Source organism: Perognathus longimembris, chromosome 1 (assembly GCF_023159225.1).
Source record: "Perognathus longimembris pacificus isolate PPM17 chromosome 1, ASM2315922v1, whole genome shotgun sequence".
Lineage (NCBI taxonomy): Eukaryota > Metazoa > Chordata > Mammalia > Rodentia > Heteromyidae > Perognathus > Perognathus longimembris.
In genome coordinates this window covers 22187909-22206802 of record NC_063161.1, presented here as the reverse complement: position 1 = coordinate 22206802, position 18894 = coordinate 22187909, and the positions used below count along the sequence as shown (strand labels likewise).

General features: G+C 35.5%; 1 protein-coding gene across 1 annotated transcript; it reads right to left on the bottom strand.

The window, feature by feature from the left end:
* Window positions 1–6961: 6961 nt before the first annotated feature.
* Lum (lumican) lies at window positions 6962–14198 on the bottom strand. The gene is made up of 3 exons (XM_048358391.1): window positions 14052–14198; window positions 10706–11592; window positions 6962–7779 (listed from the first exon to the last, which is right to left on the bottom strand). The coding sequence occupies exons 2-3, from the start codon at window positions 11568–11570 to the stop codon at window positions 7625–7627; spliced, it is 1020 nt and encodes a 339-aa protein (XP_048214348.1). The 5' UTR covers window positions 11571–11592; window positions 14052–14198; the 3' UTR covers window positions 6962–7624.
* Between the last annotated feature and the right edge of the window lie 4696 nt (window positions 14199–18894).

Here is an 18894-nt window from a genome sequence, read left to right as displayed (position 1 = left end):
ACTATCTTTTTCTTCCATTCCATCCATCCAAGTAGATTTGATGTAATGTTTTCTTGTGACTGTAACTTGCAAAAAACCTATAAGGAAAACTAAACTAGGATAAAGGACTTAGAATAGGGTATATTCTTCTGTATGATGCTACTGATAAAGAATTCCTTAAAGATAGTTTAGAATAACTATCAGAATTAAGTGAGAAAATAAACCATGCTTATAGCTGGGACACAGGTGGTAACAGTGAACAAGAATATATTTAGCCAGCTATAGTACCTCACACTTTTGATCACAGTTACTTAAGAGGTAGAGACAGAAAGATCATGGCTCCTAGCCAGAAAGGCAAAATTTCTGGAGATAATAGTAGAAGTACAAACTAAAAGCAAAAGTAATAGAGGCACTGCTTAAGTAGCAAGTATGAGACCAGAGTTGAATCACAAGTGGAAAGAAAAAAACAACTCTTTCCTGGGCTGGGAATATGGCCTAGTGGCAACACTCATACATGAAGCCCTGGGTTTGATTCCTCAGCACCACATATATAGAGAAGGCCAGAAGTGGCACTGTGGCTCAAGTGGTAGTGTGCTAGCCTTGAGCAAAAAGAAGCCAGAGACAGTGCTCAGGCCCTGAGTCCAAGCCCCAGGACTGGCAAAAAACAAACAAAAACCTCTTTCCTTTTCTCTCTTACTCTCTCTTGCTTTTTTTCTCTCCTTTCCCTCTTTTTCTCTCCTTTCCCTCTTCTCTTCTTTCTTCCCTTCTGTCTCCCCGCGCCTCCATCCTGTGTGGCCTGGCAGTTTGCTCTCCCCCAAAAACACCTTTCAAAAATTAAAAAGAAACAAGAAAATTAGATTGAAAATACATATATAATCCAAAATAACTCAATAATAAATAATCATATAATCAAACTAAAAATGACCAAGATGCCAAAATATATTTCTCTGAAAAGGGGACAGATTAAAACAACACATTTAAAAATATTATATATGTGTATATATATAAGTTAATAGCTCTATCACAGTTACTTAATGTAAAATCATATCAGAATAATTATTGAAAAGGTGGTTGTTGGAGATGACATACACGAAAGGAAATTCCTTGTATGTAGGAATGCAAATTAAGATGTTCTTGTGGAAAAAAGCACAGTGATACCTCAAAATATATGTACATAGACCTGCCATATAATTCAGCAATCCAAATTCTGCTATAAATCTTATGGGTTTGAAATCAATATTTCAAGGAGACATTTGCATTTCTCTTTCTTTGCAGCATGAGTCACTGTACCCAACATATGAAATCAAATATTCACTGATGTACGCATAGATTTAAAAAGTTGTATGATGGAGGGAGCGAGAGAACGAGAGAGGAGATACTATTCAACCTTAAAAAAGTGAAGTTCTGATATTTGTAATGACATTCTTTTGAGTAAAATGCCACTTAAGTGTAAAATGGGAAAAAGTAGAACTCAAAGATTCATGGAGAATAAAATAGTGACAGTGAAGTCATGAGATGCGAGGGGCAAGATGGAGAGATACTGCCAAGAGGTCAAGCAGGCTAAATAATCATACTGGACTTCCTTAGGCAGTGAGGCAATTATAGTTAATAATACATTGTATAGCTGAAATTTGTTCAGGTGATAGATCATAAATGTTCTCCCAACAGAATACACTACGAATGTAAGATAATGGGGGTGTGCACTTTTCCAAGTCATTTTACAGTGTATACATAAATCAAAACATCTTGTCATTTGCTGCAAATGCATCCCATTTTTTATTTGTCAATTATCCCTTGATAAAAATAGGTTTATGGGGAAAAATGATTCATGAAATCATCCACAAATGAAAAGTTTGTGTAAAGTTACAGAGTAAACAGAAGAACTTGTACAGGAATTTTTCAGAAGAGGCCACGCTTCAGAATGACCTTAATGGTCATCTCTCTTCCTCACCACAGTTTAATTATACTCACTGTATGGAACAGCCACATTTTAAAACTTCCTGCCAGGCTCTGTGTTTTGTCAGGATTAGGAAGACAGAAATGTAAGCACATTTAAGTGCCCTAAATGCCGAGAGTGTTTATCGAGTTAGAATATACCATCTTATAGCAGAGATGTGGTCTTAAATGAGGGTTACACACATACAACACTTGTAACCTCATATGTTGCTTTTCTTCTCCCTGATTGTCTAGTAGGCCTGTAATATTATAAATATCATTTGAACTAAAATAATGCATTAAGAAAATTATTTCGTACATCATAAAATTTAAATAAATGTTGCTATAATTTATTCCGAGGAAATTACATTTCTTCCTAGGAAATCTTTCACTGTCATCAAATAAATATGCCACTCTCTCCTCCCTTATATCCCTTCAGGCAGTTTATTTTTTAATCAATGTACTTTCTCCAAAGCTTTCATTTATTAGAGTGCGGGTGTATCTACTTCTCATTTTACTCATTTAAGAGTGATGGCGTGGTTAGGATAAGGATTTGCTGATCTTGCTCACCCAAGCTTCATAACACTTAGACTATTCCTGGAATATAGCAAAAGGAACATGTGCAGATGGAAATACAAGAGAAAAGCTGCTAATAGAACTAAAAATTTTGATAAAGAAGCTTTCATTTCACAATTTTTCTTTTATCACAGAAGAAATCAATACCATGTAAGGAGGTTCAGGAGAGGGACTTTGCTGAAAGAACAGGATAGCTGAAGTTGGATTTGAAATATGAGTATATGTTTCCAGCATAAAAGGAAGGATGGAAAGTTTTCAGATACCAGAACAACTCCACCTGTAGTTCAGCAAATATGGCTGCAAAGATTCTGTATCAATTTAACACAATGCATGAGGAGGCCTGGTAAGGCCAAGTTAGAGAAGAGGATGGAGAGGCAGTGACGGACCAGGTCCCCCAGTGCCTTTGTTTTCTTAGGCTATCTCAAATGTTCCTGTGTAAATCCAGGTCATGTTCAGAAATGACATATCACTGAGTAGTTTCAAACAGTAAAGAGTGAAGCCTCAAATTTGTAGGTCAGAAAATACTTTGGATGATGAAGTTAATCAAAGAGATTCAGTCTTTAAGAAACATGCATACAAATTGAACAAGTTCCAAAAGAAACCAGTGCCATTGGAGGTAAAGGGGCAATCCAACATGCAATGCATAGGGAAAGGTAGCTATGACACAAGAACTTTTTTCAAATCATAGTACCCTTTCTCTTTTATAAAATATGAGGTACATGAAATGTCAGGTGCGTTGGAAACGAAAGTCATAAACTGAGGTGACACAATTGTTTTAATGGGTTATGGAGCTTGAACTCTGGGCCTAGGCACTATCCCTGAGGTCTTTTGCTCAAGACTAGTGGTCTATCAGTTTAAGCCAAAGTGACACTTCTGGTTTTCTGGCAGTTAATTGAAGATAAGAGTCTCATAGACTTTCCTGCCCAGGCTGGCTTTGAACCATAATCCTCAAATCTCAGCCTCCTGAGTAGCTAGGACTGCATGTGTGAACCACAGGCACCCTGCTGATAGTACCTTTAAGGAAGAAATATGACCTACTAGAGAAGAAGTGAATTGGACATGTAAAATTGAGATTGACATTCATGAGAACACAATCATTTGTATTGTCTAAGTTTCCTTCTTTATGTGTGTAGTATTTCAAGGTCTTATACTTCAAATGGAAACAAAATTGTAAATGCACAAATATGAATAAGTTAAATATAATTTGCTATGTATCTTTTAAAAGGAAATTTCTGTTTATTTAATGTTTGTACAACATATTTTATTGTCATTGTTATATGCATTTTCAGTTCTGATTTGATAATGTTTGGGAGTTCCTTTAAATAAGAGAAGCATTTTCTTGTACTGTGAGTCAATGTTAGACAAAGATTTATGATGGTCAAAACACAAGCAGAGAAAAATCTAAGGCCTTCATTATAATAAAATTATAGCTACAGCAAAGCCAGAATCTAAAACTTAAATGATCACAAGGAAAAATAAAGTTACTGTTCTTGTAAACCCAATGGTTTAAACTGCCCACTACTTCTGAAAACATAGTTTTACCAGGAAGAGAACTTTTAACTAAGCCACCAATGTTCTTCTAGCTCATTTAGTGGTCAATTATTCATCTTTTTTTTTTATTCTTATTAAGGCATGATTATTCCTTACAAGCCTAATACTTGAGTGCATTATAGCATTCCCTCTTTACTATAAAGGCACCATACAGCTCTAATTTTCAAATGAGGACCTTGAAAAGACACATAGACTTTTATTTTTCTGTTGCCTCTCCCTCCTTGCAATAAGAGAAGATAATTAAAACTGATTTTAATAGATCAACCTTAAGAAAGGAAGAATCCTTATGCATTGCGGCTATGACCATCTTCAGAAGAGTTAATTCAGAAAGTAATGGAATCAAAAGCTTTTCAGTAAGGTAACTGTTAAGAACTTCTTGTTATGAATTCACCCTGATTTAGATAATTTTTCTTGTTCCTTTCTTGAAGCTTTGATCAAAGTTAATTCTAAACCATTTGTCTTGATAGTGCACAAATTGGAAAACCAGAGGAAAAGAGAACCTAGGCAGTCAGGAGATGCTTTCGAGCAACTCGCAAGAAAAATGGAGTCAAGAAGAGGCTCATCAGTGAACTAAAAAACTAATTTGGAAAAGGCGTACAAAGATAAAATGTTAAGAGTTACTAAAGTACTTTAAAGTTTTAAAAATGATACGAATGTTTTGATTTCTTCAACTTAGATAACAGAAAACTGAAAATGTGCCTTTTCATAATGAAGGTTCTAGTAATACAAACTGAAAAAAACAATATTCTTAAAAAGTTTACTTTCAAGCCAGGCACCAGTGTCTCATGCCTCTAAATGCTAGCTATTCAGGAGGCTAGGATCTGAGGATCATGGTTCAAAGTCAGCAAGGGCAGGAAAGTCCATGGGACTCTTATATCAAATTAACCACCAGAAAATCAGAAGTGATGATGTGGTTCAAAGTGGTAGTGTAATATGGAGGTCAGATCTGGCCAGTGCCCTCATTGGCCACATGGTGAGTGGTACTATCTGGCATTTTGTCTTGATGAGTGTGTCTGGATTCCCAGAGGAAGGGAAGTCCCATCCCAGGTGATGGTGTTCCTGCATCCCTAGAGACAGGGTGGGCACTTGGCCTATTGGTTACTGAACCTGTCAGTCAAGTGCCTGGGTCTGGGAGCTTCCTGTGACCCAGCCTCCTGACTTGATCCTATTTAGGGTCAGGCCAGCTCAAGCCTTAGGCCATGCTCGTGTCCTGTGTCCTGGCTCATCTCTCATCCCCATGGAGCCCCAAGTTAGCTCTCCATTGGAGCTGAAATGGTTTGTTGGTAAGGTTTTTGTTCTTTCCTTTCTGGCCTGTTTCCTGATGGTGTTAAGTGTATGTGTGGGCCCCAGGCCTTTGTAACAACTGGCTGCCTGCAGACTGCAAATGCTCTAATAAAAACTCCAAGATTTGATCCTTCAAAAAAAAAAAAAAAAGGGCTGGGGATATGGCCTAGTGGCAAGAGTGCCTGCCTCATATGCATGAGGCCCTGGGTTCGATTCCCCAGCACCACATATACAGAAAACGGCCAGAAGCGGCGCTGTGGCTCAAGTGGCAGAGTGCTAGCCTTGAGCAAAAAGAAGCCAGGGACAGTGCTCAGGCCCTGAGTCCAAGCCCCAGGACTGGCCAAAAAAAAAAAAAAAAAAAAGAAGAGGCTCATGCCAAGATATTGAAAGCTTGAGAATTTAAATGCATCTGAACATGTCACAAGTAATATTTATTATATATTTATGTTGTGAACCACAGACTTCTTTCTATATTGCTTCTCTAGAGAAGATATCTTTTCTCCTTTTTCACTCTTCACGGTTCTCTAGATTTTGCTACCTGCACCATCATATTACATGATGGTTTTGACAAATGTATCACACTGAGCACTGGTTAAATAATCTTCCGTGGGTACCATTTCAATTCATGGAATCTGAGGCCACATGAATGAATAGATCTGTGCATGTGGGACATTGTGTCAGGTAATGTACATTTAGAAGACTGCCTTGACTGGATCCATACTAGAAAAACACTGATTACGTACTTGGAGAGCACCATCCTCACTGGGATAAGCAGATAAGTAAATCTCCAGACTTTTTTTCTTCTTTTACCTGCCTTGAGTTAGACCAGGGTATAGAGGAGTAAACTGACAGCACCCCTTTTTGGTGTCCTGAGGAGATGGAGTCCAGACATTGGAGAGAGGAGCTGTCCCATACCAGGATCGAACAGTTGTCTCCATCAAATAACTGTGCAAGGCCATAGCACTTTCCTCATGGTTTAAGGAACTACCATCTTCTATCCAATCCATCTTAACTATAAAGACAATCACTTTAAGCCATAACTCCACTTCCAGTCTAGGGGTGGTTAATGAGATCCTCAGATCTCAGCCTCCTTAGTAGCTAGGATTACAGGAATGAGCCACCAGCACCTAGACACATAGAAATTTTGGTAGAGGTAAATCAAAAGAATGTAGAGAGACTGCCAACTGGGAGGTTTCTTCTAACCAATCTAGTTATAAAACTCATTTGAGCCGACACATTCTTGGTAAAGAGAATTTACATCTCATTCTATACTATGTACTTCTTTTAAGAAATGGTAGTTAATTTACTATAGAGGGGCAGGGAATTATATTTTTGCTTCTTCTTGACTTGTTAAGAAAAAATAATTTTAAAATTCTTACAAGAAGTACTTGAGTGCTTTCACAGCTAAAGAAACTAACCTTTATGTAGAAAAGTCCCAAAAATCAAAGGTTAACCTCCTGTAAAACTTCACATCTGCCAACCAGCTCAGTCATAAATGATGACAGCCCTTTGCTACCTGGTCATTTTTACCTAAGATGAAGTAACTAAGATATTTCTCTTAACACATGCAATACATTCTTTTTATGGAGTATATATAGGGGAGATTATGAGTTTCACAAGAATTCAAACACAGTCATGCCATTTACTATGTTTTATTTTGCTATCAGCTTGTTAAAGATAACATGCAAATAATCAAAAAGAAACATATGACTTAGAGTGAAAAATAGTTCTAGAAAAGAAAATTTTTGTTAGGTAAATGTGAAAATTCTTAATACTTCTGTAGGTGCACATGACTGCATAAATTTTGTTTAGTATGTTGAAAAAATATTACTGTTCTTAAATTGTGCCACCTATTTTTTCAACAAAAATGAACTTATCAAGGTAATTTGGTTCAAGTAAGTATACATATTTATTCATGCTTTTCTGCCCATTAAATTAAGATATAGAGATTATCAAATTTGGCTGACTTCTAACGGATACAAAAGTGTTGAAGATCAATGGACAATAGAGATGGAAGAAACACTGAATTTATAAGTAAAGTGTGGAATCCGATGTCTATTTGTGTGTGCATGCGTGTGTGTGCGTATGTGTTCTTGTGATGAAATAGGCCTGCTTTTCATCTTTCTCTTATTTAAAAACACAGTAAATGTTTACAAAACATTTTTCTTACTATTGAATACTCTCGGAAGTAATAAACAGCAAAAACAATGAAAATTATGAACACTTCACACACACAGGAAAACTTAATTGTCAAATATAGCTCCAGATGATTCTTCAGGATGATTAGCAATGGAGGATATTAATCCACGGTGATTTCATTTGCCATACGTAGACATTCATACATATCAGGGGGCAGACTGGAGTGGGTGAGAGGATTGCCATCCAAACGCAAATGCTTGATTTTAGAATAGGATAATGGTCCCAGGATCTTACAGAAGCTCTTGACATCAAACTCTGAAAATTAAGAATTATAAAAAAAGGTTTGATTACTTTTTTATTGTATTAGCTTAAAATAATTACTTAAAAATTTCAAGCTTATAATATTATGGAATATAACTTCTCACTAAAATCATTTATACTATGTATCTTTGAAATGGAAACCACCAAATCTCTAGTCTAGTCTGCTGAACTGGCTATAACAATATTTAATACACACTACTGATGGTAGAACAAGATATTGAGTGGAATGTTTCAAAGGACAGAGCACATTTGTTTTTATTAAGACATGATTTCAGATAGTCATTCAAGTGATGTGACTTATCATCTAAGAACTGTTATGGAATAATTAGTCTGACCTGAAGAAATATAAACTGATGCTATTCTATGAACAATCTCACCAAATGAGTACTCTTGGGTTTTATATCTAAAAATAAGAGAGATTTTAAAAAGATGATCTCTTTAAAAAAATGTTCCAGCAACCACACACTATGACAATGGATCAAACCCTCAAGGCTAAAACCAATGGAATGTCCAGCATCAGAGCCAATGTTCTTCTGTAGTTGAAAAGCTGTCATAAGTGAAAAGCTAATTTTAATTTAGACTTTAATAAAAATCTAAGACCAGGCTAGATAAAGTTAACAATATGAATGCATGTAAACTTTGCATGTGTAATAAAGACTAATTCTATTAAAGTTAAACTTATCCTTTATCTTGTTTACTTTCATTTTAAACTCAAATAATTGCTTCAGCAGAAATTCAAGCATGATGTATTTATTTCCTATGACATACTCACTTCAATGACTCCGACATCCACAAAAGCAGAGATGATCATGTATAAGCTTATTTGGGGATTCTATCTCTGCTACTTATCTACTAGCTGACATTGAAACACTTAGCTTTTCTTTTCATCGAATGTATGCATATGCACACACACATATACAGAATATATAGAAAGAATTAAAATATCAAAAATTTTGGCTTTACAAATGTTTCCATATGTGGGCTCCCCTCTGGTTGATTCAACAAACCATAGACAAGAACTGTTTGGGAAACAATTGCATTTGTGATGACCATGTAGATTCAGTTACTGGGGAATATAGATGTCATTTGTGTTGTACTTAAATTATAACTAATCTAAGGTATTTTAGAGTATATGGAAGAATGTGTGTGTGTGTGTGTGTGTGTGTGTAACTACTACACTATTTTGTCCTAGGAATGTGAACGTATGTGTTTTTTCTTATCCAAAAGGAATTCTGGAACTGGTCCTTCACTGTATTGGCCTATGATTATATATTACTTTATACTAGACATTAAATGTAATACTGGAAATTAAAGAAAGGGGCTCAATTATACTAAGAAAACATAGATAATAGGTATATATCATTATTACCTGGAAAAATATTCTAAATTGAAGATTTGGTTGCCAATATACGTAGGAAAATAACATTAAATGTCACCCAGCATAATGTTTGTTCATGAGATAGTCAAACAGTCCAAAGCTTCACCTTGGTGATTTCCAAGAAACAACCAAATACACTATTGAAGTTGGAAATCAGGATCTGCTTCATAAAAGTGCCCCGCCTTCAGGAACTGACATAAAGTCAATGTGCAATGTAAACACTGACAACCACATTTAATCCAGTATAGGAAGTGAACCCCCTTTTATCAGACAAAGATGCTCACAGTGCTTTTTATTTATTTATTTTATTTTTTGCCAGTCTTGGAGCTTGAACTCAGGGCCTGAGCACTATCCCTGGCTTCTCTTTGCTCAAGGTTAGCACTCGACCACTTGAGCTTCAGCACCACTTCTGGCTTTTTATATGTATGTGATGCTGCGGAATCAAACCCAGAGCTTCATGTATATGAAGCAAGCACTCTACCACTAAGCCATATTCCTAGCCCTTTAAGTGTCTTTGTCAGTGTTTTAAAGGTAATATGTCATTTAAAAATCTCTATTCCTGAATCATGATTTCTTTCTTCTTTAACACTTGCAGAAGATCTGAAGAGTACATAAACATCCCACCTAGATCACGTTAAGCTCCATCTAAGAATTAAGTGAAAAAATCAAAGAAGGTAGCAAAAGAAGAGAAGGAGAAAGTGAAAAATATCCAAGGAAAGATAGGGTTATGTAAAAAAAAAAAAAACCACAAAAACAAAAAAACACCAACAAAAAGCAGCTCTGTGGTGTTTCATTATCATCAGAACATAATACGTGGGAGAGGGGATGGCGGCCATGTTAGAACAGTGCCCCATGTGGAGCCTCGTAACTGTCTGGGAAGGATGTGGGTTTTGTTTGATCTGCTCTGAAAGTTAGTGGGAGGCAGGTTTAAAAACCTCTGCTAGGGATTCCAGTTTAAGCTTTTTTTTTCTTTCGTTTTTGCAGCTAGACCTTAGCGAGAAATTAATATCAAACATAAATCTAAGTCATAAAAGAAGAAAGATAAACAGCATGACATAACTCAGCGGAATCAATTATTCCAGAATATCAAATTTGAATACATTTGCAATTAAATTAGATGACTTTTTTTTTTAATTGCTCATCCTGGGGCTTGAACTCGGCCTAAGCACTGTCCCTGGCTTTTTTTTTTGTGCAAGTCCAGCACTCTACCACTGGAACCACAGCTCCACTTCCGGCTTTTTCTGTATATGTGGTACTGAAGAATCAAACCCAGGGCTTCCTGCATACTAGGCAAGGGCTCTACCACTAAGCCACATTCCCAGCCCAAATTTGATTATCTTAATTGGTCTTCATCTGGCTACTCCAAAGAGAGGTTAGAAAGAAATTGAGTATACAATGGAGCCAAGTTCTACATGTACATGAGAAAGATATATGACTGACATTTTCACTTATTTTTTTCGAGTCAGATGCAATATGTCTGTTGCACAGATGAGGTATTTGAAAACTTGAGGATATGTCAATCAAACACTATTTTCTACTTACTCTCAATTTGGTTGACCTCCAGATAATAGTTTTCCAGGTTTTCGTTCACGGTTGGTATGCTTTTAAGCTTATTATAGGAGAGATCCAGCTCGAGCAGGGATGATACATTAAAGGAATTGCCTGGTACTCCTCCATCGGCCAGCTCATTGTGAGATAAACGGAGGTACTGCAATGCACTAAAACGCTTAAAATACTCATCTGGGATGTTGCTGATTTTATTGTTATCTAAATAGAGAGTTAGAAGGGATGCTGGGAGATCTGAAGGCAGTTTGCTCATCTGATTGAAGCTCAAGTCAAGGTATTCAAGTGATTTAAGGCCTTTCAGAGAAGCTGAAACACTCTCTTCTTTGAGCTGATTGTGTTGAAGGTGGACAAAGGTCAGGTTTACCAGCCCATCAAAGGAGCCCAGCTTTGTGATCTTGTTATGTGTAAGCTGCAGGTCCTCTAGAGACTTAGGAAGTGGGCCCACAGACTCGGTCAGATTGTTGTGGTTGATATGCAGCTTCTTTAATTGTTTCAGCTTAGAGAAGACTTTTCCTTTTATCTTGGAATTTTCTAGAAGGTTGTGATCTAGAATGAGCCACTGCAGATCAGTCACGTTCTCAAAGGCTTTCTCATTAATGTGGTCAATCTGGTTATTTCTAAGGTAAAGGTACTTGATTCCAGCAGGTACCATAGGCACACTTTTCAACTTGAGCTCATCACAGTACATGGCGGTTGGATAGCTCTGAGGGCAGTTACATTCTGGGGCACAGTTTGGTGATGGGTGCCCATAAATGAATAGAGGGGAATCATAATCATAGTAGTATTGACCAATGACACCACTAATCAATGCCAAGAATAGGGTGAATGCAGTTAGATTCATTTTCTGTGAGTGTTGTGGAAGCCTAAAGTAGGAACACAAATTATTAGAAAAATGGTATAATTTTGGACAAAAGAAATTTAGTTTACAATATTAAATCCATCAGTGAAAGTATATCTCTTTTTCTTTTGAAAAAACCGCATGTTGCTCTTTGATATTACCCTTTCAATACATCTGAAATATATGGTTTTGTTGACTTTAAAATTTAGATTTTTTTTACTCCCTTACTTACGTAACTGTAGCCTTCACCTTTACAATAAAATAAAAAATAAAAAGTAGAACTTTTTAATTGAAGTATAATGGTAAGGGTGCATAGTTACAACTTTGAGAACAAAAGCTTTAGATTAGAGTACATACATGTGCGCCCCCTTCTGGAATTAATCGGGCTAACTGTTCCAGTCTATTTTCTTTAGGTTTTTGCTTTGTTCAAATGACCTCCTGCAGAGGTTTCTGGGTGGTGTTTGCCGACCACCAAGTCAGAACTGCTACACAATATCTCTCAAAACCAAAAGAAATGAAAATGAGAGGACAATTGCAAACTGTACTCTGCACCCTACCATTCAACTTAATTAAAATGTCTCATTAAGATGATCCTGGGAACCTGGGCCCTGTGTGTTTTTCTCTGGAAGAAAGCTGTGTTTATTCCCTGTGAAGTGGAGGGGGGAGAGGCTACATTCCTTCACATGGGCTATTGTTGTTGATTCTAAGGAAGAAAGAATTCTTGGGGTGGATGAGTATTTATGTTATTCAAGTTTTGTTTCATAGTCCATGCTTTGAAACACATAAAAACTTTATTCTGAAATAAATATTCACAAATTAACAACAGAAAAGCAAGTGTTTAATAATCAGAAAAATGTCAAATGATCAAAGTTGTATCAAATCTAAAAGCATATTTAACTCTTAGGGGAAAATTATTCTTTCACTTTTGCAATAAAGTTCCTCTCACTCCAAGTAACTCCTATGCACTCTAACTTCTTCCAACCAAAATTTCAGGTAGAAGTGTTTGCCTACCCAGATTTTAGATTTTAGTGGCCTCGCAGAGTAGAAGAGGGAGAGATTAGGAAAGGATTCAACTGAGAATATGTATTTAAAGTAAGTTGGAATTGTTATACAAACATTTCTAAGATAGAAATCAATAAAGAACAGTTGCATTGTGTGCAGGAAATATACATTCATTAGGTTAGGTAATAAGGATAATATAGACTTTTGTAGAGTGAAGAGTTATTAAGAAGCTGGCAGTCATTTGAGTAGTCATTGATGGGAAGGGAATCAAAATGCTTATACATGGCACCATATGGCATATTTTGCTATGAGAAAGTATGACACAATGTTTGGATCTAGTTAAGAATAATTAGGATTTAGGAGATAAGGAATTTTAAACATATATTATTTTCTTTCACATGGAATTATATGAAACTTTGCTTACTGAAACACTCAAGACAGATTTTTAGAAATATTTCAGTTGCTCACATAAGTTGCAATCTGATTTCTAACAACTTATTCCCAAATACTTTGGTAAAGGTATTTAGTTTAGTTCACAGGAATTGGACATGCCAGTTACAAAGCACAGAAAATGATGCTTTATTCCTAGGATTCTTTATAAGCTACAGTATGTTTAGTAATGCCAAGATTTGTCTTGTTCCATTAATAAGCTTCTACTTTTATAATTAAGTATGCAACCAAACAGTCATGGGAGTTGTATAATGTGAGCATTGAATAGTAACCAAAAGTTCTTCCATAATTTTTTGGCAGAGTAAAAGTGAGAGCTCTGAATTCAAAGAGAGCTTGTAACCATACAATGCCTCTACTATGAGGCTAAAGCACACTGAACTTTCCCCAGTGTTTTGAAATACCTGTGGCTATAGAGGAAATTCTTTTTGCTCAAAGGGAACTATTTCCCAGAATTTCTTTAAAAGGTGTTCGTCAAAACATATATATATATATATATACATATATAAAATGAATTTTTAACAAAAAAGTTAACAAAAGAAAAACAAGCAATCTGTTAAGATTGATTAGATTCTTTTGCTAACATTTTCTAAAATTTAATATTTGTCATAAACCTTAACAAATCATAGTAATATGGCAAGTACCAATATGTCAACCTCTGATTGAAATGACCAGTGTTTCCTTCAAGATTAGGTTTCCACAGTTCTAACATACATAACTAATTAGCATAAAGACAAAACAGTTTAAGCTTCCTATCTTTCCATTGTATCTAGCTTATTTTCTTATTTTAGCTTGCAGTAGTTTATAGCTTCTTTTGCACATCAACACAATACTATATAAAGTTTTTTCTAAAATCCATAAATCATTGGAGAGTACAGCAAAAGTAAAAATGTGAAAGTAAATTCTCAAAACTGTGGATTTGCTGTTGAATAGCAATTGGCAAAGTTCCCCCTGGAACTTTTTGCTGCTCTTGTTACAATAAATATTGTCCCAAAGAGTCAGTATCCTCTGAGCTATAGTTAAAACAGCACTTACCTTACTGTCCTGACACTGCTTTCCTTAATTCTTAAAACAGATGCACTGGGGACAAGAATCCACCAATATATGCTGTGCACTCTGTCAGAACAGAGCTGCTTGCCAGATCCTCAGTGATACAAGAACTGAGGAGGGTGTGTGTGTGTGTGTGTGTGTGTGTGTGTGTGTGTGTGTGTGTGTGTGTGTGTGTTTGGGGGAGGGGGAAACCAGCCCAGTCACGCCAGTCTCTGAATAGAGTTATGTCATTGTGGGGCTCTTGTGGTGTGGCATGCAAACTCTTTGCTCTCTAACGAAGTGCAGGTGGACGTGGTGAGCAAGAACAGCTCAACTCATTCCCTATGGAACTGAGGGGGAGAGAGAGACAAACAGAGAGAGACACAGAAAGAGAGAGAGAGACACAGAAAGAGAGAGAGACAGAGACAGAGACAGAGAGAGATGCTTAACTAGCTCAAATGCCATAGCGTTTAACCAAACATTGAATCCTGACTCCAAAGGAGCCAACAGAGTGAGAATGTGTCTCTAAAAAACTTCTTAACACAGTTTCTGTCTTTCCTTACTTTTATGTTCATCTAAAAGTCTCATGAACTGTGACTAGAGCAAATGTTTTCAAAAAGATGCAATGAGTAAACTTTGAACAATTGAATCTTTTCTGTCCCATCATTCTTGAGACCCATCAACTTGTATCATGTATTGATTTACTTGGACTTTTTTTCCTGCCACAGAAGCAATTTATGCTAATATAATACAAATAATAAACACTAACATTTCCATTTCACTTCTTATGTGAAGGGAACTCTATTTTTATGCTCCTCAGATCTGGAAATCATTAACAATGCCTGTTTTTCATTTGTGGATTTCCTCCCAAACCTTACATGCAGATATCATTCTATAGCTTAATGCCAAAACATATAAAAGAACAAAAAAATGCTAAAAAAAAAATCACCAGGCAATAATCTTTCATTCTGTCATCATGTGCTCATTGATTTTTTTCCAAGCTAAAAGTTGTACAAAGTTATTGCCTCCCAAAGGTCTAGTTTGATAGATCTATCGTTGTCAGTTCTTGATGAATTTTAGCATATGAGAGATCTATTATCCACCTATGTACTTGATGCTTTCATTGTATAGGCTCTAGTTAAAAGATGCTGACTTCCAAAATGTTTGTTTCTTCATGTTTATAAAAACGTTTAGGCAAGATATTTTAGTATCAGTTTTTATATATATTTCATGTAAAACATCTTAAGTATTTTTAGCATGTAATGCTATAGTATGTAAACCTATGCAAAGATATTCTCCATGACCACTATCACATTATATATATAATTATTATATATTATATATAACATAGGATATGTATGTAATATATATCCTGTATAATATATATTATATATAATATATTATATGTATATATGGGGAAAATCCAAATTTTTGTAGTATAGTTGAAAAACAAAGATATTCTCTTTGAAAGTAATGTCTGCAACTTGAAAATGATTCATAGGCATAACAGTTTACTATCATTATTTTAAAAATTATTGAAAGATGTCAATTTCATAAACAAAGAAAATGAATGAATTAAAGAAGAATTAGGATTAAAAGACAAACAGTCAAATCAAATATAATTAAGTGTCTTTGTTATAAGATGTTGGATAAAACAACTCTAATTTAGAGGACACCAAATTCCATAATCTGAGATTTCATTGAAAAAATTTCAGCTATATAGACCCTTGAAGATTGCTCTTTTTCTTTCCTCTATTTCTTTTATGCTAGTTCTGGGGTTTGAACTCAGGGACTCATGCTCTTAATTACCTTTGCTACTCAAGGCTGGCTCTCTACCATGCATGAGTCACAGATCCACTTGTGGATTTTTGTTAACTAATTGGAGATAAGGGTCTCATGGGCTTTCTGCCTGGGCTGCCTTTGAACTATGGTGCTCATATCTCAGCCTTCTGAGTAGGTAGAATTATTGGTGTAAGCCACTGGTGCCCAGGTCATAAATACTTCTTCATAAAGCAATAAATGTGTTATAGAGCCTGTTACAGATTTTAAATATGTTAAATAGGACTTAGGCCACTGGGAAGCTGATGTTCTCAACACACACTTAATAAAATCAGCACTCACTGTAAGACCAAAAAAATTAATAACTTCGTGCATTTCAAGTCAAATTACACATTTCTTTTATTTTTTTGCCAGTCCTGGGGCTTGAACTCAGGGCCTGAGCACTGTCCCTGGCTTCTTTTTGCTCAAGGCTAGCACTCTATCACTTGAGCCATAGCACCACTTCTGGCTTTTTTCTATATATGTGGTGCTGAGGAATCGAACCCAGGCCTTCATGTGTATGAGGCGAGCACTTTACCACTAGGCCATATTCCCAGCCCTCAAATTACACATTTTTATACCTATAATGAAGAATTAAAATTAATATAGCGAATCTACTATATTCTGTGCTATTTCTCAGCATTTTCATGTTACTTTAAATCACATACTGTCAAATCCCTATAATATCTGTTATTATCATATTTTCAGAAGTAGAAACAGAAACTAGGGAGATGAAAACTGTTTGCTAAAAGTTATCCTGAGGGTATTAGAGGCTGAGCATGTTTTATCCAGCAAGATCATAGTGATGGAGGTGTAACCCACACCCAACAATTAGAGTCTTTATTACCTGACACCAGAAAGGCTGCTGAAGAACATTAAAACTATGGAATCCATCACATTTTGAACTGATCGCTGGACATAAAAACCCAGGGTCTACAGGGTTTCTGTGTAATGCTCTTCAGGCAGAGTCTCTAAATATAAGGCTAAAATGGAAGAGATGATCCTGAAGCAGCAAAACATCCCAGGCTTTCTGGAAGGTAGAACAAATTATAAATTTTCTCTAGCAACTTTCAGCAGTGGAAAAAAATAAAGTCTAATTTTGATCCTTTTGTGTTTTCAGGAATCACAGGATATCACATGTACATGAAAACAGAATAAAGACAACTCTACATATTGTTTGCAAAGGGAGGATGAGGAAGAGAGCAAAGGGTCTGGGGCAGAGGTGGTGAGTTTGAAGAGCATGGTGTGCAATATGGAAATATTACTGAGACCTTCTCATTCTACAAATCTACGCTAATTCTAAATGTAAAATAAAATGTGTAAGAGGACTATTGGAATATGTATAGACATCAAAGAATAGCATTTATACAATGCCCTTAGAGTAGTGTTTGGTAAAATATAAATGATGAGTACTGGCATGATTAACACTTTATAGTTCATGTAACTCAATAGTTTTTGTTATTACTTCATCAAAGTCCTAAAACTATAGACCTAGGATGAATCTGAGATAATAGGCTGTGTTAAACAGATTCTTCCAAATCTCCTGCCAGTATCTTAACTCTCATGTGAAAGATAAAGCAAATGTGCTATGAATGTACTATCTGAGCTGGTAGGATTTTTTTTTTCCTCCTCTGGGTGGATGGGTTGTACTTCAGGTTTCCTACAGTCTGTATGTGAAGAATCAAGACTTTATCAACATATACAACATTATCTGCAGGCATAGAATGTGATGAAATGCATAGATAGTTCCTGGTCACAGAAAATAGAATTTTATCTTGTTATTTTACACATTCAAACTCATGTTTTCCTTTATTGCAAAGTCAAAAGCACTGTGTTTCAGCAGATTAAAATACAAAGTATAAAAAAAGAAAGTCAGGGTTTTAATACATTCAGAGAATATTTTTAAGAGAAAGGAAAATATTGTTTTATCTCAGCATAACTCATTGGTGGGCTTTTCTGAGGGTGTAATTATACACAAACACCAAGTGTGGATTTCACAGAAATAACATAGCATTTGTAGTTCTATTTCATCTTCATACCACAATAAGTTGTGGATGCTTTTCCAAATTACCCAATATTATTCTCTAACATTATTTGATTTGCTACATGAGATTTTCATATAGAAGATACTCTTATGGTTGTTTTCAATTTTGATCACATTTCTCTTTAATTTGCAACTATCACATACAATGGGATTTTATTTTGTAAATTGATTGTATGTGATCTGTCTACTCCACATAGTCCAGTACATCACTATGTCTAATAATTCTTGTTATTCATTAGTTATTATTATTAGTTTGTTTAGACTCACAGAACTATACCTTCAGAATTCACAGAGATAATCAAATTGATGAGTTTTATTAAACACATTGCCCCAACCACTTGCTAATTCAAATTTACTCTCTCATTGTCTGATTTGAAAAAATATTAATGGCAGTCTAGAAAATTCAAATTCACTTTCTCATTGTCTGATCTGAAAAAAAATCTGGACCAACATTAATTTTATTACAATTCCAAGTTTTTATTTTCATATGAACCATGATACTAGCTTTCATTTGTATTCCTACTCATATACATAGGCTTTATTTTACCATTGCTTTCGTTCCTCTGATTATATTCCAGGATATCAAAGATAGATAGATAGATAGATAGATAGATATAGACAGAGAGATAGATATAGAGAGATAGATGATAGAGATAGATGATAAATAGATAGATATACACATAACTATTCAATTCTATTTTATTAACATAATTACTCTTCAGGTGTTGCTTTTTACTTCAGTTATTTCATAAATACCTTATGCATATAAAGGAATATCAGTTCCCTTTCCATGTTGCTTATGAGATAAACTCAGATAACTCAGCACTGGGAACACTTTATGTAGGGAGGTGTATTGTCCCAGAATTGGGGAAGAAATACTCCTTCCTCCCTCATTATCTCCTCTTCTATATTATTTGCATTTCCAAAAATCTTACCTACCTTACATACTTTACAATTGCATTCTATTGCATATAGCTGTTCACACAT